The sequence below is a fragment of the Paralichthys olivaceus genome, chromosome 14 (assembly GCF_024713975.1).
Source record: "Paralichthys olivaceus isolate ysfri-2021 chromosome 14, ASM2471397v2, whole genome shotgun sequence".
NCBI classification, from domain to species: Eukaryota; Metazoa; Chordata; class Actinopteri; order Pleuronectiformes; family Paralichthyidae; genus Paralichthys; species Paralichthys olivaceus.
In genome coordinates this window covers 24587216-24612089 of record NC_091106.1, presented here as the reverse complement: position 1 = coordinate 24612089, position 24874 = coordinate 24587216, and the positions used below count along the sequence as shown (strand labels likewise).

At 41.6% G+C, this 24874-nt stretch overlaps 5 protein-coding genes across 28 annotated transcripts; 1 reads left to right on the top strand and 4 right to left on the bottom strand.

The window, feature by feature from the left end:
- Positions 1 to 575: 575 nt before the first annotated feature.
- Positions 576 to 9106, bottom strand: tspan14 (tetraspanin 14). Its single transcript, XM_069538133.1, has 9 exons — positions 8970 to 9106; positions 6183 to 6263; positions 5218 to 5268; positions 4984 to 5130; positions 4732 to 4902; positions 4495 to 4620; positions 4126 to 4176; positions 3936 to 4049; positions 576 to 1543 (listed from the first exon to the last, which is right to left on the bottom strand). The coding sequence occupies exons 2-9, from the start codon at positions 6261 to 6263 to the stop codon at positions 1478 to 1480; spliced, it is 807 nt and encodes a 268-aa protein (XP_069394234.1). The 5' UTR covers positions 8970 to 9106; the 3' UTR covers positions 576 to 1477.
- A 361-nt stretch (positions 9107 to 9467) lies between these two features.
- On the bottom strand, positions 9468 to 10292 carry LOC138413611 (uncharacterized). The gene is made up of 3 exons (XM_069538135.1): positions 10177 to 10292; positions 9960 to 10061; positions 9468 to 9630 (listed from the first exon to the last, which is right to left on the bottom strand). Exons 1-3 carry the CDS (start codon positions 10220 to 10222, stop codon positions 9545 to 9547), a joined length of 234 nt encoding a protein of 77 aa, XP_069394236.1. The 5' UTR covers positions 10223 to 10292; the 3' UTR covers positions 9468 to 9544.
- Positions 10293 to 11929: 1637 nt separating this feature from the next.
- LOC138413610 (cystatin-F) lies at positions 11930 to 14259 on the top strand. Its single transcript, XM_069538134.1, has 4 exons — positions 11930 to 12101; positions 13057 to 13235; positions 13591 to 13707; positions 13817 to 14259. The coding sequence occupies exons 1-4, from the start codon at positions 12047 to 12049 to the stop codon at positions 13895 to 13897; spliced, it is 432 nt and encodes a 143-aa protein (XP_069394235.1). The 5' UTR covers positions 11930 to 12046; the 3' UTR covers positions 13898 to 14259.
- Positions 14260 to 14587: 328 nt separating this feature from the next.
- Positions 14588 to 21412, bottom strand: apmap (adipocyte plasma membrane associated protein). Of its 23 annotated transcripts, none has more exons than XM_069538129.1 (10): positions 20948 to 21326; positions 20564 to 20907; positions 19631 to 19995; positions 17563 to 17678; positions 17174 to 17266; positions 16763 to 16879; positions 16510 to 16684; positions 16035 to 16169; positions 15559 to 15751; positions 14588 to 15024 (listed from the first exon to the last, which is right to left on the bottom strand). In XM_069538129.1, the coding sequence occupies exons 4-10, from the start codon at positions 17657 to 17659 to the stop codon at positions 14815 to 14817; spliced, it is 1020 nt and encodes a 339-aa protein (XP_069394230.1). In that variant the 5' UTR covers positions 17660 to 17678; positions 19631 to 19995; positions 20564 to 20907; positions 20948 to 21326; the 3' UTR covers positions 14588 to 14814. The 23 variants fall into 23 exon arrangements, with proteins under 23 accessions (XP_069394230.1, XP_069394229.1, XP_069394216.1 ...); XM_069538128.1 differs by having other exon boundaries at positions 19631 to 19971; positions 20116 to 20827; positions 20924 to 21325; XM_069538115.1 differs by lacking the exon at positions 20564 to 20907 and having other exon boundaries at positions 14588 to 15125; positions 16510 to 16687; positions 19631 to 19747; positions 21163 to 21412.
- An 87-nt stretch (positions 21413 to 21499) lies between these two features.
- On the bottom strand, positions 21500 to 24772 carry LOC109646492 (zinc finger protein 665-like). Of its 2 annotated transcripts, none has more exons than XM_020112235.2 (3): positions 24543 to 24772; positions 24360 to 24432; positions 21500 to 24146 (listed from the first exon to the last, which is right to left on the bottom strand). In XM_020112235.2, exons 1-3 carry the CDS (start codon positions 24675 to 24677, stop codon positions 22561 to 22563), a joined length of 1794 nt encoding a protein of 597 aa, XP_019967794.2. In that variant the 5' UTR covers positions 24678 to 24772; the 3' UTR covers positions 21500 to 22560. The 2 variants fall into 2 exon arrangements, with proteins under 2 accessions (XP_019967794.2, XP_069394210.1); XM_069538109.1 differs by having other exon boundaries at positions 24630 to 24756.
- Positions 24773 to 24874: the final 102 nt, after the last annotated feature.

Genomic DNA, 24874 nt, shown 5'->3' with positions numbered 1-24874 from the left:
AGACATGACTGAGACATGACAGAGACAGAGACAGGACTGAGACATGACTGAGACAGAGACAGGACTGAGACATAACAGAGACATGACAGAGACAGAGACATGACTGAGACAGAGACATGACAGAGACAGGACAGAGACAGAGACATGACTGAGACAGAGACAGGACAGAGACAGGACTGAGACAGGACTGAGACATGACTGAGACATGACTGAGACAGAGACATGACTGAGACAGAGACATGACAGAGACATCGTTCAAAGTGTGTCAAGAAAGTTACTGAAACTAGATCAAAGTTTTAGAGGCCAGCGCTGAATATGGTGTTTCTCTTCATCGTCCCGGCTGAGGGGTGGACAGAAGGTCAGCGGCTCAATCCTGGTCTTCCCCTTCATGCTTAAGTGTCCTTGGACACTACACTGAAAAAGGTGCCGCCCGTAGATGTGGTGTGAATGTGTAGAAATACACAAATACAGAGCTTCTCCTGGAGTGATCATATATCTTGGGAATATATCTCCTGTATAAATAAAGTTTTCATTGAATTTTAAAATGTGATGATGAATACACAAGTCAAACAGTCTTAGAACAAGCTTTTATTTTGTAGAAATATAAAAAAGTAGAAATGTACTTTACATAAAACAGAATCCCTTCAGAATAAAAGACCCCTTGTGTTTAAACACAAACAGAAAACAGTTGAAAGAATTAAAGCTGAAAACATCAAACATCCTCAAAACTTTATTCAAAGTTTGTCCACATGAACTTATTGTAAACAAAGTTCTTCAATCTCTATTTAATCTGACATGTGATCATGTGACCTTTCATCTTTAATTTAAATCTTTGAATTGAATGATTTCTGATTTAAACAGATTTGATCTTGTTTGGGTCCCAGAGTTTAGTTCTGCTGAGGACTACACACTGATATACTATGTACTGAATATACTGCATGTATTTTACACATTGTATACTGTGTACTCTACTATACTGTACATACTATACTTTGTTTACTATATACTGTATGTACAGTGTGCTGTATGTACTAAGTACTGTGTGTACTATATAATACTGTTTATGTAGTACATAGAGTATGAAGTACACACTGATACAGTATTTACTACATATGATCAGTGAGAACTGCAACAATCAATCAATTCAAAGTCAGGATTCTGTTCTTTGTTGTGTTTCTTTTAGAGGAAACACTTGACCCTGATAATGAAAATAACAACAAGCTGTGTGCTTTTATTTTGAAGTTTCAGTGTATTCGCCTGCTGCAGCTGCTGCTGCTGATGTCACCAATAACAGTCAAGTTCCTGAATAAGGCACCGCAACAGCCAATCAGGTGACAGTTCACAGCGGCAATTAAAAAGGCTGAAGACGAGAGAAAAGAAAAAGGAAAGAGGGCGGCACCAGGAAGTTGGTCCATTACCTCCTAGCGTAAAGCCACGCCCCTTGATGGGGTACACCCCGCCCACATCAACAGAGCCTTCAGTAGGTGAGTTTGACTTTTTCAATGTCGGAGATTAACGTCCTGGCCAAGTAGATCCCAACCATCTGAAACAGACAGACAGGTGTCAGAGAGACAGACAGGTGTCAGAGAGACAGACAGACAGACAGGTGTCAGACAGACAGACAGGTGTCAGACAGACAGACAGGTGTCAGACAGACAGACAGGTGTCAGAGAGACAGAGACAGACAGGTGTCAGAGAGACAGACAGGTGTCAGAGAGACAGAGACAGACAGGTGTCAGAGAGACAGACAGGTGTCAGAGAGACAGACAGACAGGTGTCAGACAGACAGACAGGTGTCAGAGAGACAGACAGGTGTCAGACAGACAGACAGACAGACAGACAGGTGTCAGAGAGACAGACAGGTGTCAGAGAGACAGACAGGTGTCAGAGAGACAGAGACAGACAGGTGTCAGAGAGACAGACAGGTGTCAGAGAGACAGAGACAGACAGGTGTCAGAGAGACAGACAGACAGACAGGTGTCAGACAGACAGACAGGTGTCAGACAGACAGACAGGTGTCAGAGAGACAGAGACAGACAGGTGTCAGACAGACAGACAGGTGTCAGAGAGACAGACAGGTGTCAGACAGACAGACAGGTGTCAGAGAGACAGAGACAGACAGGTGTCAGACAGACAGACAGGTGTCAGAGAGACAGAGACAGACAGGTGTCAGACAGACAGACAGGTGTCAGAGAGACAGAGACAGACAGGTGTCAGAGAGACAGACAGGTGTCAGACAGACAGACAGGTGTCAGAGAGACAGAGACAGAGACAGACAGGTGTCAGAGAGACAGACAGGTGTCAGAGAGACAGACAGGTGTCAGAGAGACAGAGACAGACAGGTGTCAGACAGACAGACAGGTGTCAGACAGACAGACAGGTGTCAGAGAGACAGTAGAACCCTAACCCTAACCCAGACATATGGTAGTTTAGTTATACATTAGTTATATACATTAGTTATATACATTAGTTATATACATTAGTTATATACATTAGTTATATACATTAGTTATATACATTAGTTATATGGTAGTTTAGTTAAATACATTAGTTATATACATTAGTTATATGGTAGTTTAGTTAAATACATTAGTTATACATTAGTTATATACATTAGTTATATGGTAGTTTAGTTAAATACATTAGTTATACATTAGTTATATACATTAGTTATATACATTAGTTATATGGTAGTTTAGTTATACATTAGTTATATACATTAGTTATATACATTAGTTATATGGTAGTTTAGTTAAATACATTAGTTATACATTAGTTATATACATTAGTTATATACATTAGTTATATGGTAGTTTAGTTATACATTAGTTATATACATTAGTTATATACATTAGTTATATACATTAGTTATATACATTAGTTATATACATTAGTTATATACATTAGTTATATGGTAGTTTAGTTATACATTAGTTATATACATTAGTTATATACATTAGTTATATACATTAGTTATATACATTAGTTATATACATTAGTTATATGGTAGTTTAGTTAAATACATTAGTTATATACATTAGTTATATACATTAGTTATATGGTAGTTTAGTTAAATACATTAGTTATACATTAGTTATATACATTAGTTATATACATTAGTTATATGGTAGTTTAGTTATACATTAGTTATATACATTAGTTATATACATTAGTTATATGGTAGTTTAGTTATACATTAGTTATATACATTAGTTATATGGTAGTTTAGTTATATACATTAGTTATATACATTAGTTATATGGTAGTTTAGTTATATACATTAGTTATATGGTAGTTTAGTTATATACATTAGTTATATGGTAGTTTAGTTATACATTAGTTATATGGTAGTTAGTTATATACATTAGTTATATGGTAGTTTAGTTATACATTAGTTATATGGTAGTTAGTTATATACATTAGTTATATGGTAGTTTAGTTATATACATTAGTTATATGGTAGTTAGTTATATACATTAGTTATATGGTAGTTTCGTTATATACATTAGTTATATGGTAGTTTAGTTATACATTAGTTATATGGTAGTTAGTTATATACATTAGTTATATGGTAGTTTAGTTATACATTAGTTATATGGTAGTTAGTTATATACATTAGTTATATGGTAGTTTAGTTATACATTAGTTATATGGTAGTTAGTTATATGGTAGTTTAGTTATATACATTAGTTATATGGTAGTTTAGTTATATACATTAGTTATATGGTAGTTAGTTATATATATTAGTTATACATTAGTTATATGGTAGTTAGTTATATGGTAGTTTAGTTATATACATTAGTTATATGGTAGTTAGTTATATACATTAGTTATATGGTAGTTAGTTATATATATTAGTTATACATTAGTTATATACATTAGTTATATGGTAGTTTAGTTATATACATTAGTTATACAGCAGCGGGGCTGGTTACCTGCAGCAGAGAGATAATGATGAACACAATGGCCACAGTGTACAGGTTTCCAGGTAACCAGTCCTCCAGCGCTGTGATGCAACCTTTGGTAAAGATGTGATCGGTCCACTCCCTCTGCACAGGAACACAACGTTACACCACAGAACACGTTCTTCTCATGAGGTCGTCACATTTCCTGATAGAACCTCACCTCTGGTCTGTTCCTCACGTCGTATCCACACTGAGTGTTCACCACAGAATCCTGAAACAAACAGAGCTGAAGCTGGAAACATGAACCCACACAGAGGGTCAGAGGTTCATTTCCTCCAACTTCTGATCCAGGACTTTTTGTTGCTTTCCCTTCATCTCGTGAGAGCATTTTTATTTAGATTCAATAAATCAGACATAAAAATAAATATGGTTTCACAGCCGGTGCTACTAACGTAACTACCACCAGCTGAGATAAAGTGAGGAGGAGTTTATTTGGGCCTCGGTGGATAAATGACCACATTCCATAAGATGTTATGTAACCACGGTGACCGGTTGTGTGAATAAATCAGTATTGATCAAATCCACTCACAGCAGGATCCGTGAGGCAGCAGGAGAAAGGAACTCCACACTTTTCTCTGCTGCGATGAGTTCCGTTACAGCTGAAGTAAACGTTCAGGTTCCAGTCGTTGGGTTCCTGAGCTCCACAGCAGTGGTTCTGTTGAAAGAGCAAATTAATGAATCAGATGAAACAGGAACCTTCAGCGGCAGAACGTCCATTTTGTTATCAAGGTGAAGAAGAATAAAACCGTCCACACTTGTGAGTTACCATTTTCTGCAGCGAATCAATCAGGTTCTGCAGGTCGATGTCGTCTCTGTACGCTTTGACATTCGTCAGGAAGAATTCGTTGATCCAGTCTCTGACCTGACTCTGAAAGACCACCGTCAGCACCGCCACCGTCAGCTCAAGGAAGAATATGAAGCCGATCACGCCTGAAAACTTACCATGACAGATGTAGAAGACGTTTAAAAAAACTGAATTGTGCAGGTGGTTTTTAGCGTACAGATGTGTATAACATACAAACTTGAGTAGACAGATGTTTTCTCTCAGAGCTCCCACACAGCCAGCAAAGCCCAGGATGAAGGTGACTCCCCCAACGACCAGGACCAACCACACAGGATCAAAACCATGAAGCCGGGTCACCTGGGTGAGATCCACGAGGACGCCCTGTGAACAGATGTCTCAGACATTAACATGGAGACAGATGTTGTTTGTGGTTTCTATTGTTCTTCCTGATGGTGTGTGTTGATTCACTTTCTCACTCCAGGCCCAGAAGCCAACCGCAATGAAGGCGACTCCAGCCAGCTGCAACACAAACACACAATTAGACAACACTGACCTGCGTGTGTACAGATGTTGACCTGTGTGTGTGTGTGTGTGTGTGTGTGTGTGTGTGTGTGTGTGTGTGTGTGTACAGATGTTGACCTGTGTGTGAGAGTGTGTGTGAGTGTGTATGTGTGTTTGTGTGTGTGTGTTTATTTTAATAACTCTAAAATGAAACAAAATCATTTTCTATAAAACTCGGTTTGAAAAGTTGAAATCAATGTGAGGAAACATCTGAAGCTCAGGATGTTTCATAACAGCTCACTTCCTCTTCAACCACACAGGAAGTCACGACATCACTTCCTCAAACCACAGCCAACCGGTGCAGTTACATATCACATCATTTTTTTCCACATTGGTGGATGGTCAGTGTGACCTTTGACCACTGAAATAGATTCACTTCATCTTTGAGTCCAATCAACATTTGTAGCAAATTTGAAGAAATGCCCTCAGATGTCTCGTTCACAGGAATGTGACGGGTGAAGCTGAAAACAGAGACTCAGTCTGACGCTGTCCTGCAGACAAACTATTGGTCAGCTGTTCAGCATAAGTTACCGCGGTGATTTACCTCGATAACAAGGGGCCGAGCTTTGTACGACTGAAAACTCTGAATCAAACCAGAACTTACCGGAATAAACCTGAGTTAAACCTGATAACCACAAATCCTAGTACAGGAGGAAAGTGAACACACCAGCAGGTAAACATGTCAACATGTCAACAGGCTGTCATGTGATCATGTGAACAGGTGATGATGGTAACATGTGAACATGTGATGATGGTAACATGTGGACATGTGATGATGGTAACATGTGGACATGTGATGATGGTAACATGTGGACATGTGATCATGTGATGATGGTAACATGTGGACATGGTGACATGTGAACGTGACTCACCCAGAAGATGATGTTGTAGCTGAACATGAGATATTTGTAGCAGCAGCTCACCTCAGTGTTTTCATATCGATAATAGTACATCTGTCAATCACAACATGCTCTTGTTAAATATGAAGTGGTACATTATCATCGTCAACATATATTTACAGATAGATTCCACATATCCATTTATATACACATTCAAATATTTACAGATATATTTCACAGATATTTACTGACATGTTCTACATACATATTCACATATATGTTCTTCATGTATATTGGTCATATATTTCTATATACAATATATATGCAGCATCTATTGTCCTTGTGTCCTGGAGACGGATCCTCACGTGACTCTGAGCTTCATAAAGTGTCTCTGGTAGTTTGACTCTTGTTAAGGACAGAGGACGTTGCTGCTTGTTGACATCGATGTTGGTTCTACATCTTTATTCACATATGTTCTAAATGTGTGTTCTACATTAGGACTGCAATGATTCTCAGACTGAACCGTGACTCGTCTCCTAACTAACCTCACCGCTCAGGACAGAACCTGTGTTTGTACTGTGTGATACTGTAATACTGTGATACTATGATACTGTAATACTGTGATACTATGATACTGTAATACTGTGATACTATGATACTGTAATACTGTGATACTATGATACTGTAATACTGTGATACCATGATACTGTAATACTGTGATACTATGATACTGTGATACTATGATACTGTAATACTGTGATACCATGATACTGTAATACTGTGATACTATGATACTGTGATACTGTAATACTATGATACTGTAATACTGTGATACTGTAATACTGTGATACTATGATACTGTAATACTGTGATACTATGATACTGTAATACTGTGATACTATGATACTGTAATACTGTGATACTATGATACTGTAATACTATGATACTGTGATACTGTAATACTGTGATACTATGATACTGTGATACTATGATACTGTGATACTGTAATACTGTGATACTGTAATACTATGATACTGTAATACTGTGATACTATGATACTGTAATACTGTGATACTATGATACTGTAATACTGTGATACTATGATACTGTAATACTGTGATACCATGATACTGTAATACTGTGATACTATGATACTGTGATACTGTGATACTGTAATACTATGATACTGTAATACTATGATACTGTAATACTGTGATACTATGATACTGTAATACTGTGATACTATGATACTGTAATACTGTGATACTATGATACTGTGATACTGTAATACTGTGATACTATGATACTGTGATACTATGATACTGTGATACTGTAATACTGTGATACTGTAATACTATGATACTGTAATACTGTGATACTATGATACTGTAATACTGTGATACTGTAATACTGTGATACTATGATACTGTAATACTGTGATACTATGATACTGTGATACTGTGATACTATGATACTGTGATACTGTAATACTATGATACTGTAATACTGTGACACTATGATACTGTGATACTGTAATACTGTGATACTGTGATACTGTGATACTGATGAGTCATCATCATGGGACAGGAAACCATCACCGTCACTAAACACTCGGTTCCTCCTCATCCTTCTATCACGTCCTCCATCAGTGTCAGTGCTTCATCACAGTACTTACATATCTACAGTAATCAGAATACCTCACACATCAGTGGATCCTAGCTGTTATAACCTGAACACAGTTTATTTATTTGATAGAAGTGATCCACTCACTCACACTGTGTGAACTACAGTCGTGCTTGATGATTCACTCAGTGTCAGAAGATATTATGAAGACTATTCATGGCTCAGCTGTTTATCCGGAGCTAATTTACTTCAAGCTGTTTTATATCTTCTCCAGTTGAAGGTTCTTGGGGAAAGTTTTGTTGGTTTCATCGTTAATGATTTGGATCAATAATCTGCTTCAGCCTTGAATCAGTCAGGTTCTAAAAAGCCCTGAACCATCGAACCGTTGACGTGTGAACGAGCTCCTGACAGCAGAACCCTGAACACATCACTCCTTCAGGGTTCTACTGTCAGGAAGCAGAACCCTGAACACATCACTCCTTCAGGGTTCTGCTGTCAGGAAGCAGAACCCTGAACACATCACTCCTTCAGGGTTCTGCTGTCAGGAAGCAGAACCCTGAACACATCACTCCTTCAGGGTTCTGCTGTCAGGAAGCAGAACCCTGAACACATCACTCCTTCACGGTTCTGCTGTCAGGAAGCAGAACCCTGAACACATCACTCCTTCAGGGTTCTGCTGTCAGGAAGCAGAACCCTGAACACATCACTCCTTCACGGTTCTGCTGTCAGGAAGCAGAACCCTGAACACATCACTCCTTCAGGGTTCTGCTGTCAGGAAGCAGAACCCTGAACACATCACTCCTTCACTTCACAAGGAAACACACGTTCTACACAAACCTCTGAAGAACGGACTTCTACTCAACGTTAACAGTTACACTGTTAGCAGGTAGCTCTCGCAGGCTAACTGTTAGCATAGCAGAAGCTAATCATTGGATTAGAAAGAAGAGTTTAGGTTTGTTTAAACCGTGGTAGGCGTGGACCCTCGGGTCAGAGGTCAGGGTGTAGAGTATCGTTACTTTAGTTACGTCATAAATCGTTACCGAGCAGACACCGAGAAGTTTCACTGGGTTGGAGGCTAACAGTACAAGCTAATGCTAACACACAGAGTAACGTGTGAAACAGGAGCAGCGCTGTGTGACCAGGTGTGAACACGTGTGAACAGGTGACAGACACCAGGTGTGAACACGTGATTCTTACCTCTGCTCGCTTTAATCTTCTGTTCCTGTGGACTCGAACCAACACACTCCGGAAGTAGCGAGCTACAGCTTCTTCTTCTGCCTCTACACAGCTTCACATACACACACACGAGATTATGTGCAATGCCTCCATCGTCTGGACAGATGAAGAACTGCAGAAGAACTGCATTTTATATATATATATAATTTTATATTGCTAATACATTTTGATCTTCTTACGGAAATAAAACTGTTATAAAATACATTTGAACAGTAATGTTCTCTTAATATATGATATATATAGTAAAGGTGTGTGTTTGTAATGATATTATATAATCTACAATATTCTGTCACTTTCTATAGTTTGTGTTCAGAGCTTTTTATAAACTCTGGTGCAGAGTGAAGTAAGAAAACTCTGTTTTCATCCTATCTCGTTTATCTGCACTGACGATTTTATTGACAATGTGTTTCATCAAATTAAATAGAATTCAGTCAGACAAAAGACAAACAGCAATCGGCATTCTGGAAAGTCTCCCTCACAGCTTTATTTCACATTATGTGCTTGAATGATGTGAAGTTTTCCTGGGCTGTGATTGGTCAGGCATTGCAGTGGTTGCTATAGCAGCAGGTCCAGCCTTTTTTCGAGCAGTTTTCCAGCTGAGTGCAGCCTTTCTCGCCGTTATCTGCAAACAGGAAATTCATCATTTGAGCCATTTGAGTTCTCCCCAGTAACGTTTTCAGAATCCATGTCATGATCTCCCAAAGATTCAGCTGTGAAGAATCACTTAATGTCTATATGTTCAAAATGATTTTCAAATTTCAATCTTTCCTTGTTGAATGTTCAAAAGGAATATGTTGTATTATACTATTATATGATTCAGTACAAATTCTTCTTTCTTTTCACATAAATGCAGTTTCCTGTTAACAGTCTAAATCCTCACTGAGGATTTCAGTGTTTTTGACTTGGATGTAAAACAAAGATGGAACATTGTTCAGCAGGTGGAGGACTCACCTCTGGTGTAACAGGCCTGTTGGACTTTGCTGGAGCACTGAAGCAGCTGGTTGTTCACCATCATGAAGTCCTCACCGATACATTCAATGTTAAACTGTTGAGCTGCAACACAAACAGGCCACACACAGCTGAGACACATGTTGAATATGAGACAATGATTGTTCAATTTAAAGTCTTAACTTCGACCAGATGACGCAGTTAAAAGGTGAGCAGGTACCTGAGCAGAGCGGCAGCAGCAGCAGCAGCAGCAGGTAAAACTTCATGTTTCTGGTTTTCTTTACGTGTGACTGAGTTGAAGTGACGAGTGGAACGACCCTGGACTTTTATCTGCAGCTAAAACACACAAACACACAAACACAAAGGTTAACTGAACCCTCACATCACAAACATCAGTTGTTTGACTAAACTTTGATCAGTCCTGGATTTCAGTCATGTCTCAATATTGGATGAGACTGATTCTGCTGAGTCATGACCAGTGTCACCTGGGTATTTATTGACCATGTGTGCGAGGGAGTTTCTATGTTTGTCTTTAAGGAATCTATGTCTACTGTAAAAGGTACTATGTATGTATGTGTTTTTATTCTGGGAATGAACACATATATAGATCTTGGATGTAGCTGTGGTGCAGTTTAAAGAGTGGTTTGATGAAAGGATGAACACATTCTATTATTCTGTGAGATTTGGACCAACGTCCACGTCTCAGGAGGCTCATGAATCTTAGAGAAAGAGGTGGGGCCTGGTCAAATAACCCTTTTTGGTTTGCAGTGATCTTCTTGGTAAAGTGTCAGTAAAGCTCCTGATGACATTGCACTTGTTGTAAAAAGGAGAACTGAGTCCGTCTCCTACAAGCCTGTCTCCTCCTAACGCACCGTGGTCCAGCCCCCATCATCATCATCATCATCATCATCATCATCAAAGAAACCCATCACTGAGTTTGGGTCAGGGGTCAGGGGTCAGGTACAGGGGTCAGGTACAGGGGTTAGGGGTCAGGTACAGGGGTCAGGTACAGGGGTTAGGGTCAGGTACAGGGGTTAGGGGTCAGGTACAGGGGTTAGGATCAGGTACAGGGGTTAGGATCAGGTACAGGGGTTAGGATCAGGTACAGGGGTCAGGTACAGGGGTTAGGATCAGGTACAGGGGTTAGGATCAGGTACAGGGGTTAGGATCAGGTACAGGGGTTAGGATCAGGTACAGGGGTTAGGATCAGGTACAGGGGTCAGGTACAGGGGTTAGGATCAGGTACAGGGATCAGGTACAGGGGTCAGGTACAGGGGTCAGGTACAGGGGTCAGGTACAGGGGTCAGGTACAGGGGTTAGGATCAGGTACAGGGGTCAGGTACAGGGGTTAGGATCAGGTACAGGGGTCAGGTACAGGGGTCAGGTACAGGGGTCAGGTACAGGGGTTAGGATCAGGTACAGGGGTCAGGTACAGGGGTTAGGATCAGGTACAGGGGTCAGGTACAGGGGTTAGGATCAGGTACAGGGGTTAGGGTCAGGTATAGGGGTTAGGATCAGGTACAGGGGTTAGGGTCAGGTATAGCATCAGTTTCACCTTCTCTTTCTGTCATCATTCACTCAAATGATGTTGTGATATATAAAGATCCTCGGATCATAAAATCTAACACATAACGTCACTGTTTGTGTTGTTTATTAAAAAAAGTGCAGGTGACAGCAGACAGATGATCGATGCCTCTGATTGGTTATGGAGCCAAATCAGGGTCAAATGTTTTGATCATTAGAAAAAGTTTGTTTGTGTTAATTGTTAATTGTGTTAAGTTAAATGATTGTTTGATAAATCATCACATTTTCACATTCAGATCTTTTCTGTTTCTGTCATGGCGTCCACTCCTTCTGGCTCCAGCATTCAGGAAAGAGAGGTTTAGTATTTTAATTAAATGATCTGAAGAAGTTATGATTACGAGACGTGCTTGTAGAATTTCAACAGGTACAGGAAGTCTCTGTGCTCACAGGAAGTGATGTCACAGGTGTGAAGACAAGCTGATTGGTTGGTGTGTGTTTGCTGTGTGCGGTTTGTCACAGGAAACAAACAAACGTCCTGACAGAGGCACAAAGACTCAGAGTGAACGATGGGAGAGAAGACGCTGCTTTTGCTGCTGCTGCTCGCAGCCAGCGCCGCTCTGGGTAAGATCATTTCCTGTTTCCCTCAGGACTTTATTCTGATCAACAGGTCCTGACTCGCAAACATAAGATTTGTTTCAAATCTGTTTCAGCAGCAGGAAGTGATCAGACCTGAGTAAGAGAACTGATCAGTTTTATTGATCAATAACTCTGGTGTCTGAAAAACCTTCAACACAAACTTTGAGTGAAAGAATCAAAAACTAAAATCTTGTTTGAAGTTAAACTGTTGAAATCAACTTTGTGTTTTTTCTTCTTCAAAGCAGCAGTTTGATTAAAGTGAGTCTGATGTGTGAGTGTGAAGGTGGAGAAAGTTTCCTCCTTCACTTCCTGAGCGTCTGTTCTCTGTAACTCTGGTGAGTGGGTTCATCTCCTGAGAGAACAAGTGACTGAGAGTCACAGCTTCAACTGTCACAATCAGATCAGTTCAAAACACTGAGAAGTTTTTAACAACCAGAGTTTATCTCCAATGTTCAGCAGGAAACTTTAAAACGTGAAGAACTCTGAACAGTTTGTTACAGCAGCAGCTCTGCTGGTTCAGGAAGCAGAGGATGATGGGTAATATCCAGAGTTCAGAGCACAACACATTGATTCACTTTGTCAGACACAGAAACCAACCGAGTTCATCCTGTGTGGCTGCAGGGGGCGCTGTTCATCAGTGACTTTTACACAGTGCTGCTTTAACTTCCTGTGTTCAGAGCTGGGGTTACACCAGCGACACCTAGTGGTCAGGTCTGTCAGGTGATGTTCTCTTGGACTCACAGGTGAACTGAGCAGAGGTCAAAGGTCACAGTGGCCTCATATTATTGGTGGAGGATGGATGCAACTCATTAACATCAGCGGCTAAGGATGTCATCAATCAGTCTGCTGACATTGTCCTGACGATAGTGATGTCACAGACACAAACGTCCCGTGAACTGAAAATTCATTTGAACAAACTTTTGATCTTTTTCTGCTTCAGAGATAAGTGTGATCGCCGGCCGCCATCATGGCCGCTCCATGCCCGGCTCCCTGACCAACATCAGCAGAGACGACCGCAGCCTCGAGCAGGTCTTGCTCGCTGCCACTTACTCCTTCAACAACCAATCAAACGATGCCTTCCTCTTCAAGCCGTCTGCTGTCCACCAGGCGCAGCGACAGGTACGACAACAGGAAGTGACAGGAAACACTCATCTGAGTGGAAACAGACACGACGTAATGATGTTTGACAGACGGATGAAAAATAACTTTAATACTTAAATGAATTCATGTTTCTATCTTCACTCATGAAAACATCGTTGAGTTAAAGCTTTAAAATGATTTTAACTTAATTATTATAGTAAAATTAAAGACAAACTGAACATGAATTCTTCGTTTAAAACTTTAGTATTTATGTTACATTGTTAAAAATGTTCTGTGTAAATAAAGTCTATCATTACGAAACGTGTCAGATCATGTGATCCTTGTTACCAGGTTCCAGATGTTTCCATGGTGACAGATGTGTTTGATGTTTCAGATCATCAAAGGAGTTCGTTACATCGTAGATTTGGACGTTTCCAGAACCGTTTGTCGTAAACGAGACGACTATGACTTGTCGCAGTGTCACTTCCAACCCGACGGTCGACTGCACCAGGTGCGACAGAGTACTTTTACTCTGAAGTACTCCATTACATTCCACCTTTACAAGTAAAAGTAGTTCAAAACTCAGTAAATGATCAGTAACATGTTAAACTGTGTTTCAGGTGTTTCAGTGTCACGTGGTCGTTTGGATGATTCCCTGGAGACACGAGACAAAGATTCAGACTCTATTCTGTAAAAACTAAGAAACAACAGAAGCTTCAGGATCCGACGAACCAACCTCCACATGGTCACATGGTGTCACCTGCCCGTCATCCTTTCACCACGCCTTTTCACACGATAAAAACTGTTTAGTAAAAATGTCTTTATTTAATCTACATACAAATGATGATGTCATTAAGGTGAAAGATCATTTAAGTTCATAATTTACACATTTGTTTTTCATTCAAGATCTGAATTCATCGCTTTCACGATTTTAGTAAATTTAAAGGTTTAATTTCTTGTAAAAAAATGTATTTCAAGATTTATTAGAAATTCTCTGGACTTTTGATTAACCTGTAATTGTATAAATCACTTTATAAATAAAACAACTTGAATATTGAACTCATTAGTTTGCCCATTGAAATGATTTCTACATGAAATGATTATAAATATTCTACAATTTATTTGTAAAAACAGAAAAAATAAAAGATTTTTATCATTTAGACATAAAGATGAAACTCTGGAGGCCGCCATGTTTTTTTATTGTCGTCCTTTTGAGTTTTCATGACAACTGAAGTTCACCTCAGGTTCTCTTTCATGTTGGGAAGGGGGGGTGAGATGAGGGGTGTTCAGCTGCATCATGCAACTTCACCACTAGATGTCACTAAATTCTACACACTGGACCTTTAAATTATCAGTTTAAACTATGCTGAATAAATAACCAGGATATTCTGTTTTTATAGAAACACATTTATTGATGACAGATCTGATCGATCAGATCTGATGTCAAAACTAAAATAAACACAAACGTTGAGTCTGATTCGTCGTCTGTGTCAATAAGTCATCGACCTCCGTCCTGCTGCATGGTGACATCATTGGTCCGGTCGAACACTGCGTCCTGATGTCAGACATCATCTCTGTCTCTTTGACTCACAAATGTTTGGGGTTTTTTTGTTTTTTTTTAAACCTTGTGCAGATCAAGTTTGGCGATGTACGGGGAGCGGAAGGAGCCCAGGTACAGACTCCCGTCGTGCTCGTGGACCTCGCTCACGTAAGCCGCCACCATGCCGTTTGGATCGTGGAAGCTGCGTGTGCAGATCCCACCATCGTGAAGCTCCGCCACCAAACTGTAGCGAGGGACAAACTTCATCAGGACGTCCTGACTGAAGAGCTGGAGACGAGATGACGAGCGGAAAGGAGCGAAGGAAGAGGGGAACAAAGACGGCAGTTGTTTGTTGTTGTCAGACTCTGAGCTGCCATCTAGTGGACGTACTGTTTAACATCCAGGTCATTGTACAGGACACATCATGCAAGTACAGGAAGTGACAACATTTGAAATAGATTTCATCAGTTTTCATATTCATACAGCTAACATTTAGCAGGTTAGCCTGATAGCACGAAAGACAAATGTTGTCATCTCTATAGTTACACCTGGATCTGGATCTAGATCTGAACCTGGATCTGAACATGGATCTAGATCTGAACCTGGATATAAATGTCAACCTGAACCAGGATCTGAACCTGGATCTGAACATGGATCTAGATCTGAACCTGGATCTGAACATGGATCTAGATCTGAACCTGGATCTGGATCTGAACCTGGATCTGAATATTGATCTAGATCTGAACCTGAACCTGGATCTGAACATGGATCTAGATCTAAACCTGGATTTGGATCTTAACATGGTCTGTGTCTTGTTTTTACCTTGAAGATGAGTTTCTTGATCCACGGTCTCTGGGACAGGAAGTCCAGCATTGAGAATCCGGGGTTCAGCCGCACTGCCGACATGGCAACCCAGTAACCTCCGCTGGAGCTGGGACGGATGTTGTCAGGGAAACCGGGCAAATTGTCCATGAACGTGTCCATCCCTCCTTTATTGAGCCCGGCCACATGCACTCTGCTCCAGAAACACATGCACGCAACCAGTGTTTGTGTGGTAACTATGGTAACCTGAGAGGAGGTGACTGATGATGTCACAGCTTCAGTGATTGCATGACCGACACCAAATGGCAGGAGGAGATTTATAATATTACTGATAATAAATAATAAACTTTATTTAACTCGGACACGTTTAAACACATTTCGGACACTTTACATTAAAACTCTGCTACACGAGGTCTGAACTCCCCCGAGGAGGCAGGGGAGTCAGTGTGACCCTCGTCTGAACCGAGGCGACGTACCTGCGTATCCGAGCCATGGTGGTTTCAGCCACTAACACCGACTCCTCATCTGGCAGCAGCTGGATTCCGTTTGGAAATCGCAGGTTTTCCATCAACACCGTCACTTCTCTGGTTTCTGTGTCCAACTCCAACACACTACAACACAACAGGGCCCAATGTGAAACACTAACCTAAACTAACCCAGACTAAAGCAAGGTAAACGAACCTAAACCAAACCAAACTAACTAAACTAACATTTCACTGAACCACATGCTGTGCCAGATTTTAAGTGTGAAAAACCTGCAGGAAGTGAAACTACAAAATAAGGTTTGAACATTCTACAGGTTGATTTTACAGTATATTGACGACCCGAGTACAAAATGCCTCCGGCCACTAGGTGTCGCAAGTGTGGAGACATAATACATGTGCTGGGTGTAAACATTAATCGTTACTAGTTTCTGACACAAGTGTGTTTCCCGCTCTCGGTGCATTGTACCGTCCGTCAGCGGTGGCCTCCATGATGAGGTGCAGGTAATCTCTGCGCTGCCACCTGCTGCTGGAGTCAGTGAAGTACACCTTCTTCCCGTCCTGCGTCACCGCCACGTCGTTAATGAACGACAGCTTCCTGCCGGCGACCACCTGACCGCCCGTCACCAACCTGGTTGTCTCACCTGCTGAGACGAGACAAAGCTGAGAGGGCAGAGCTCCTACTGTGGTGACACGTACGTATAAATATTAAACTTAATCACCTGTGGTGGGATTCACCTCAAACAGACCCAGGTAAGCGTCGGCTATGAACAAAGTCCCGTTGGGTCCGACTCTGATCCCCAGAGGTCGACCGCAGCTCGACTCCTCATCTGTGGAACCTGCAGGTACAGACGAACACCACAGCGTTACAGCGTCATGACAACGTAACACTTTCATCTACAGACAGTTAAATTCATTTTCACTTTTAAAATCTGTTTAATAGAAAAGTTGATTAAAGTTAACCCTAACCCTGTCTTTTTAAAAACACTAAAACTTTAAACAAATGAAATACAAAGGAACTAAATACCAAACATTGAACCAAACTAAACTGAATCAAACTTCAAATTAAAATTTACTGAACTTTAAACTAAACCTGATCAAACCTTTAACTGATTTTTGAATCTTTCTCTCACCACAGGGAAGTTTCCCAAGTCTCGTCACCGTGTGAATTCTTCGACCAATCAGCTTCACAATTTTCCCATCAGCTGTTCCTGAGAACAAAACATCTGCAGAGACAAACATCCGTCAAACTTAACTAATCCTAATGTTAAACTTAAGTCAATTTCAGCTCTCAGTCTTTTTTCACGAACTTCATCTCTGAGCAGGAAACATTTAATAAGAAACAAACATTTCTGATCGTTGTTGTTATCAATTCATTTATCGAATAATTATTTTCGTTATCATTGATCTTTCCAGTCGCTGACTCACAATTCTCTAAAGAAATAAAAGTCAGAGGTCCGAGGATGGAACCCTGAGGAACTCCTGATGAAGATTAAAAAACGTAAATCACAAACAAAGTGACCTCCAATGTTGGCGATGGACTCAGGTCCGATGATCTGGTCCTCGAAGATTCTCTGAGCCTCACGGAGCTTCAGGTTTGGTTCCCAGCAGCCCTTCATCTGCGGAGGCTCCTTCAGCCTGCAGCACGCAAGACAACCAGCAGGGGGCAGAGCAACCACATATTTATTAAATTAAAGTACAATATATATTATATGTATAATATTATATAACAGTAGTACTATTACTATGACTTCTAATGTTACTTTATAAAATATTAATTCTAAATATTAAAATATTTGAAATCTATTTACAAAAAAATTGCATTTTGAAATACTTACATTTTAGAATAATACAAACTTGAAAATGATAAATTCCTTCTTGAGCTCTTGACTCATTTCTGAAAATAACATTATAAAATAATGATTGTTCCTTCATTTCAACTACAACTTAAAATACAGTCATTCAGAGTTTAAAATATAATTTATAGAATAATATTGATTTAATTAATTTGATTAAAACAAATAAAAGGTTGAGTGATTAATATTCAGATTATTTCAGATACTTCCAGCAAAAAACTAGTTTGAAAACGTTCTAGTCAAACATCAGGTTTATTTTGAGACCTGACCTCTTTTCTGAAATCATTTTCAATGTGTTTTTATCTGTTTGTGTTCAGCTGCAGAATCAGTGTGAAAATCAAATATTCAGTGACGCTCAAACTTCCTGCAGAACCTGAATCCCACAGCAGCTTCAGTTCGTCACAGGACGAAAAACATTCAACGGCTTTCATCAACTTTGTGACGAAACATTTCAACAGGAAGTGAAGACACGAACATCGTGTTTACACAATAACAAAACTGGAGCTGAAACTGGAAACCTGCGTCCAGGTTCAGAGAATATTCTGGATGAGTAGAAATAATTGTATCTATACGAGATAAATCTTAAATAATTAAAACAAGATTTGAATAAACATCACGTCCAGTAGAAAAAGTTTAAATCACATTCATCATGTTTCCTGTTTTAATAAGAAATACAATATAACACTGATATCACATTTTACATATATGGTAAATAAAGCACATTTATATAGATGGTCTGTATTTATATAGATGGTCTGTATTTATATAGATGGTCTGTAATTATATAAATGGTCTGTAATTATATGGATGGTCTGTATTTATATAGATGGTCTGTAATTATATAGATGGTCTGTATTTATATAAATGGTCTGTATTTATATAGATGGTCTGTATTTATATAGATGGTCTGTAATTATATGGATGGTCTGTATTTATATAAATGGTCTGTAATTATATAGATGGTCTGTAATTATATAGATGGTCTGTAATTATATAGATGGTCTGTATTTATATAAATGGTCTGTATTTATATAAATGGTCTGTATTTATATAAATAGTCTGTAATTATATAGATGGTCTGTAATTATATAAATGGTCTGTAATTATATGGATGGTCTGTATTTATATAGATGGTCTGTAATTATATAGATGGTCTGTATTTATATAAATGGTCTGTATTTATATAGATGGTCTGTAATTATATAAATGGTCTGTAATTATATGGATGGTCTGTATTTATATAGATGGTCTGTAATTATATAGATGGTCTGTATTTATATAAATGGTCTGTATTTATATAGATGGTCTGTATTTATATAAATGGTCTGTAATTATATGGATGGTCTGTATTTATATAAATGGTCTGTATTTATATAGATGGTCTGTAATTATATAAATGGTCTGTATTTATATAGATGGTCTGTAATTATAAAGATGGTCTGTATTTATATAAATAGTCTGTAATTATATAAATGGTCTGTAATTATAAAGATGGTTTGTATTTATATAAATAGTATATATATATATATATATATAAATATATATTATATATATATAAGTTCTTTTCTAGTCTTGATGACACAAGGGTTCAATCATGGTTCAGTATCTTGACACTTTGGCATTATGGGGAAGACTGGGATCGAACCACCGATCTTCTAGTTAGAAGAAGAGGCAGGTGAGGTTGACCTAGAACAACATGTTATGTACATGTATGTAGTTTAGCGTGTGACTCACGTGAAGACATCAGGCTGGATGGGAGACTCCAGGATGAGGATGAAGACAAGCAGAGGAAGAAGAAGGAAACCTCCAAGAGCGAGGAGCGTCACCTGAAACACCTTCCCACTGTAGGTGCTGAAACAGGAAGTGACACACAGGAAGTGCCTGATAGGTCATGAGGACCTGAAGTCTGGAGGACCTGAGGTCATGAAGACATGAGGACCTGAAGTCTGGAGGACCTGAGGTCATGAAGACATGAGGTCATGAAGTCTGGATGACCTGAGGTCATGAAGACATGAGGACCTGAAGTCTGGATGACCTGAGGTCATGAAGACATGAGGACCTGAAGTCTGGAGGACCTGAGGTCATGAAGACATGAGGACCTGAAGTCTGGAGGACCTGAGGTCATGAAGACATGAGGACCTGAAGTCTGGAGGACCTGAGGTCATGAAGACATGAGGTCATGAAGTCTGGATGACCTGAGGTCATGAAGACATGAGGACCTGAAGTCTGGATGACCTGAGGTCATGAAGACATGAGGACCTGAAGTCTGGAGGACCTGAGGTCATGAAGACATGAGGACCTGAAGTCTGGAGGACCTGAGGTCATGAAGACATGAGGACCTGAAGTCTGGAGGACCTGAGGTCATGAAGACATGAGGACCTGAAGTCTGGAGGACCTGAGGTCATGAAGACATGAGGACCTGAAGTCTGGATGACCTGAGGTCATGAAGACATGAGGACCTGAAGTCTGGAGGACCTGAGGTCATGAAGACATGAGGACCTGAAGTCTGGAGGACCTGAGGTCATGAAGACATGAGGACCTGAAGTCTGGAGGACCTGAGGTCATGAAGACATGAGGTCATGAAGTCTGGATGACCTGAGGTCATGAAGACATGAGGACCTGAAGTCTGGAGGACCTGAGGTCATGAGGACCTGAAGTCTGGAGGACCTGAGGTCATGAAGACATGAGGACCTGAAGTCTGGAGGACCTGAGGTCATGAAGACATGAGGACCTGAAGTCTGGAGGACCTGAGGTCATGAAGACATGAGGACCTGAAGTCTGGAGGACCTGAGGTCATGAAGACATGAGGACCTGAAGTCTGAAGGACCTGAGGTCATGAAGACATGAGGACCTGAAGTCTGGAGGACCTGAGGTCATGAAGACATGAGGACCTGAAGTCTGGAGGACCTGAGGTCATGAAGACATGAGGACCTGAAGTCTGGAGGACCTGAGGTCATGAAGACATGAGGACCTGAAGTCTGGAGGACCTGAGGTCATGAAGACATGAGGACCTGAAGTCTGAAGGACCTGAGGTCATGAAGACATGAGGACCTGAAGTCTGGAGGACCTGAGGTCATGAGATGTTGAAAGATGATCATTAATTAAAAGATCAATCAAAGGTCAATTAATCAAAGGTCAATTAAGGAATCAGTTCAGTTTCAGTGAGGAATCGATCATGACCGGATCGGTACCGGATGAATCTCCGGTCTCCGATGCTGTCAGTCAGTTGTTGGACGGCTGTGACGCGGCCTCCTCCAGGTTCTTACCCGGGACCTTTGTACCGGTGCTCGTGCAGCTCGTCGGTGAGGACCTGCGGTCGGTGCTGCCGCCGGAAGCGGAGTCCTTCAGACTCGTTCATGACGGGGACGCTCGGTTCGTTGTTCCGGAGCTGGACCGAGTGGCTGCGATGAGATGAACCCGGAACACAAACAGGAAACCGGGACGAGGACCTGCTACAACTTCCGCTCCACTTCAGAATAAAAGTCCCGCCCACAAGAGTGTCATCAGTTGTTTTTTTAAAAATAAAAATAAATAGATAAATAAATACAGAAACGTATTAATATGAAGAAAAACGTAAATAATGAAGTAGAATAACCAGATAAATTAAAAACATCTTATGTCCATAATTTATTTTGTAATTGTATATTGAAAACAAATTTCATAATAAATAAAAACCAAAACAGACAAAACTGAACTATAATAAAAAATTATTCAAAGGAAAATTTCGTTTATAAATTAACAAAAACAATAAAAACAATAAACACACATACACAAATACAATTCAAATGAATTCAAATAAATACACTATTTTTTCTCAATTAGGTGAATCACATGATCACAGTCGTTTTTATAATGTCACTCTTTAACACAAATAAAGTTTCATCTAAACTGAGCTCAGACAGAACAACTGAAAAAATATTTTTTAATCAGACTTCTTCACTGGAAAATGTCTCAGCTGTTTATTACTTTACTCAAATAAGTGACATTAAAGCAGCGTCGGGTTGAGCTGCGGTGATGGTGCAGCTGCGGTGGTGCAGCTGCGGTGGTGCAAGGAGATGCCAGATGCCACCACAGAGTCATAAAAGGTCTTCAGGAGCGCCCCCTGCAGTCCAAAAGACCTCAGTCTCCTGAGCAGATACAGTCTGCTCTGGCCCTTCTTGAATAGTCCAGTTTGTTGTTCAGGTGAACACCCAGGTACTGATAAGTATGTGAGGTCAGTAACTCTATGTCCATTCCCTAGAAGTTCACCAGTGTTGGGGGGGGATGTCTGCACCTGCGGAAATCCACCACCAGTTCTTCAGTTCTCCCTTCATTGATCTGGAGACAATTTCGCTGGCACCAGTCCACAAAGTCCTGCGTCAGTCCTCTGTGTTCCCTGTCGTCCTCATCAGTGATGAGTCATCAGAGAACTTCTGCAGGTGTCAGGAGAGTGAGAGGTAGAAGAAGTCTGTAGAGGGTGAAGAGCAACGGAGCCAGGACGGTTCTCTGCGGGGCCCTCGTACTGCAGACATCTGTGTAGAACACACAGTCCCGGGTCCTCACATACTGTGGTCAGCAGGTCAGATTTAAACTTCCCTTATCCTTCCCTTTAAGGAGAGTTTGCACCACACAACAGTGTAGAGTCACTTTGGTGAGGGCTCACTGAAAAGTACAGGCCCCGGGACTCAGACCTGGTTGGGACACTTGTGCTCTCGGTGGCTCCTCCTGGTGGTGAAGCTGCGGCTACAGCTGGAGCAGCTAAATGGTTTCTGTCCAGAGTGAATCAGCTGATGGGTTTTCAGGTTGTTCTTTTGACTGAATCTTTTTCCACAGATGCTGCACTCAAACGGTTTCTCACCAATGTGGATGCGTTTGTGTCGTACAAGGTTCTGTGACACACTGAAGTTTTTCCCGCAGACCTCACAAACGAACGGTTTCTCACCGCTGTGTGTGCGCTGGTGCAGGTTGGCGCTCACCTGCGTGGAGAAGGTTTTCTCACACTGGCCGCAGCTGAACGGTTTCCCCTCCGAGTGACTGCGTCGGTGCGTCTTCAGGTAGCTTGAGGAGCTGTAGCCACGGCCACACACGTCGCAGGAGAAGGGTTTGGTGCCGGCGTGAAGCTGGATGTGTGTCTTCAGGACCTGGGCGCTGGTAAAGCTCTTCCCACACACGCTGCAGATGTGAGCTTTCTGTCTGCTGTGAATCAGCATGTGCCGTCTCAGCGACACTGATGAGGCAAACCCTTTTCCACACTCGCTGCAGGTGTACGGTTTGATGCCGGTGTGGCTCTTTTCATGTAGCAGCAGTGCGCTGCGTTGTCTGAAGCCCTTCCCACAGGCATTGCAGATGAATGCCCACTCAGAGCTGTGCACAGCGCTGTGCACCTTCAGATGTCCGGCCTGCGTGAAGCTGCGGCCACAGACGTCACAGGTGAAGGCCCGGAGGCCTGAGTGGACGAGGCAGTGGCGGCGCAGGTTGGCTGAGAAACTGAAGCTCTTCCCACAGGTGTCGCAGCTAAACGCCTTCTCGCCGGTGTGGACCCGCTGGTGAACTGTCAGGCTGCTCCTGCTGGAGAACCTGTTCGCACACTGCTCGCAGGCGTAAGGCCGCTCACCTGTGTGCGTCCTCAGGTGAGCTCTGAGGCCGCTCTGCTGGCTGAACATCTTCCCGCAGACGCTGCAGGTGAACGGCTTCAGTCCTCTGTGCACGGTCAGCTGGTGCACGTGCACGCTGCGGTGCGTGGTGAAACCTTTCTCACAGGTGGGACATTTAAAAGGTTTGTCCTTCAGGTGGACTCTCCGATGAACAGACAGGTAACAGAGTTTGGAGAACTCCTTCCCGCACTCTGCACACCTGAACGTCCTGTCTGACCTCTGACAGGTCAGTCGGTGTTGCCTGAGGTTGCATCGCGCAACCAGCGTCTCACCGCAGGCCGAACATGTGAGCGTGTCGTTGCTGGTCATCTGGTGGGTCCGCAGGTGGCTGCGGGTACCGAACACCTTCCCGCAGTGAGAGCACGTGAACGAACGCCGGCCACTGTGGACGGTCAGCTGGTGCACTCTGACGCTGCCGCGGGCTGAGAAGCCTTTCCCACAGTCGGGGCAGGTGAAGGGCCGGTCTCTGTCCTGAACCCTCAGGTGAGCCACCAGGTTGGTCCGTCTGGAGAAGACGCTGCTGCAGACGCCTGATTGACTGGGATCATCTGTAGGAGCCTCTGATTGATCGTTCACATCTGCTGCTGCAGGGAGGGAGGAGTCCTGCAGAGGCTGGACTGTGAGACGGAGACACAGAGACAGAGACAGACAGAGACAGACAGAGAGACAGAGACAGACAGAGACAGAGACAGACAGAGAGACAGAGACAGACAAAGACACAGGGAGAGAGACAGACAGATAAACAGAGACAGAGAAAGATAGAAAGAGAGAGAGAGAGATTGTTTAACAGGTTGAGGCAGAATCACAAACAGGAAGTTAGAGTTTCTCACCAGCGTCCAGCAGCTGCTTCAGCTCCTTCAGCAAAGACTCACACAACGTCCTCAACACGAGCTGCAGCTCGTCCTGCAACACACACACACACACACACACACACACACACACACACACACACACACACACACAGTGTTTCAAATAAAGTCTCTCACCTGCGTCTTTCAAATAAAGTCTCTCACCTGTGTGTGTGACGTAATGACGAGCCTTTGACAAATTTCACTTTTCGCGCTCGTCGTGAATTCCTCCAGGACGGAAGTGACGAGTACCTGGACACATGACGTCATGTTGGTAAACTTCACGTCCAGTTCAAACATAAAAAAGTAAAAAGTGTAAAAACAAGATGAAAGAAGCCGCTGCTCGGAGCAACTGATGTTAACGACACTGTCTCACTTACGGCAGTTTACCACAGCACGAGCGGAGAGACGGCAACATGTCTCCCCCTGCTGGACGGAGGTCAAATTACAACTCAATAAAGAAACTAAAATAAAGATGTTGATGATAAAAATAAAGA

What these genes read in the sequence shown, in the direction of transcription:
- tspan14 (XM_069538133.1), bottom strand. Translation starts at nt 6,263, where the DNA reads ATGTACTATTATCGATATGAAAACACTGAGGTGAGCTGCTGCTACAAA. An exon ending in ACATCTGTCTACTCAAGTTT is followed by an intron (nt 4,903 to 4,983) that starts GTATGTTATACA and finishes TGTCATGGTAAG; the next exon opens with TTTTCAGGCGTGATCGGCTT. An exon ending in GCTGCCTCACGGATCCTGCT is followed by an intron (nt 4,177 to 4,494) that starts GTGAGTGGATTT and finishes TGTTTGTTTCAG; the next exon opens with GATTCTGTGGTGAACACTCA.
- LOC138413611 (XM_069538135.1), bottom strand. Translation starts at nt 10,222, where the DNA reads ATGAAGTTTTACCTGCTGCTGCTGCTGCTGCTGCCGCTCTGCTCAG. An exon ending in GCTGCTGCCGCTCTGCTCAG is followed by an intron (nt 10,062 to 10,176) that starts GTACCTGCTCAC and finishes TTTGTGTTGCAG; the next exon opens with CTCAACAGTTTAACATTGAA. An exon ending in ACAGGCCTGTTACACCAGAG is followed by an intron (nt 9,631 to 9,959) that starts GTGAGTCCTCCA and finishes TCCTGTTTGCAG; the next exon opens with ATAACGGCGAGAAAGGCTGC.
- LOC138413610 (XM_069538134.1), top strand. Translation starts at nt 12,047, where the DNA reads ATGGGAGAGAAGACGCTGCTTTTGCTGCTGCTGCTCGCAGCCAGCGCC. An exon ending in CGCAGCCAGCGCCGCTCTGG is followed by an intron (nt 12,102 to 13,056) that starts GTAAGATCATTT and finishes TTTCTGCTTCAG; the next exon opens with AGATAAGTGTGATCGCCGGC. An exon ending in TCCACCAGGCGCAGCGACAG is followed by an intron (nt 13,236 to 13,590) that starts GTACGACAACAG and finishes TTGATGTTTCAG; the next exon opens with ATCATCAAAGGAGTTCGTTA.
- apmap (XM_069538132.1), bottom strand. Translation starts at nt 21,254, where the DNA reads ATGAACGAGTCTGAAGGACTCCGCTTCCGGCGGCAGCACCGACCGCAG. An exon ending in CACCGGTACAAAGGTCCCGG is followed by an intron (nt 19,778 to 21,162) that starts GTAAGAACCTGG and finishes ATGACCTATCAG; the next exon opens with GCACTTCCTGTGTGTCACTT. An exon ending in GTCCATCGCCAACATTGGAG is followed by an intron (nt 17,267 to 17,562) that starts GTCACTTTGTTT and finishes TTGTCTCTGCAG; the next exon opens with ATGTTTTGTTCTCAGGAACA.
- LOC109646492 (XM_020112235.2), bottom strand. Translation starts at nt 24,677, where the DNA reads ATGTTTGAACTGGACGTGAAGTTTACCAACATGACGTCATGTGTCCAG. An exon ending in TCATTACGTCACACACACAG is followed by an intron (nt 24,433 to 24,542) that starts GTGAGAGACTTT and finishes TGTGTGTTGCAG; the next exon opens with GACGAGCTGCAGCTCGTGTT. An exon ending in GAAGCAGCTGCTGGACGCTG is followed by an intron (nt 24,147 to 24,359) that starts GTGAGAAACTCT and finishes TCCGTCTCACAG; the next exon opens with TCCAGCCTCTGCAGGACTCC.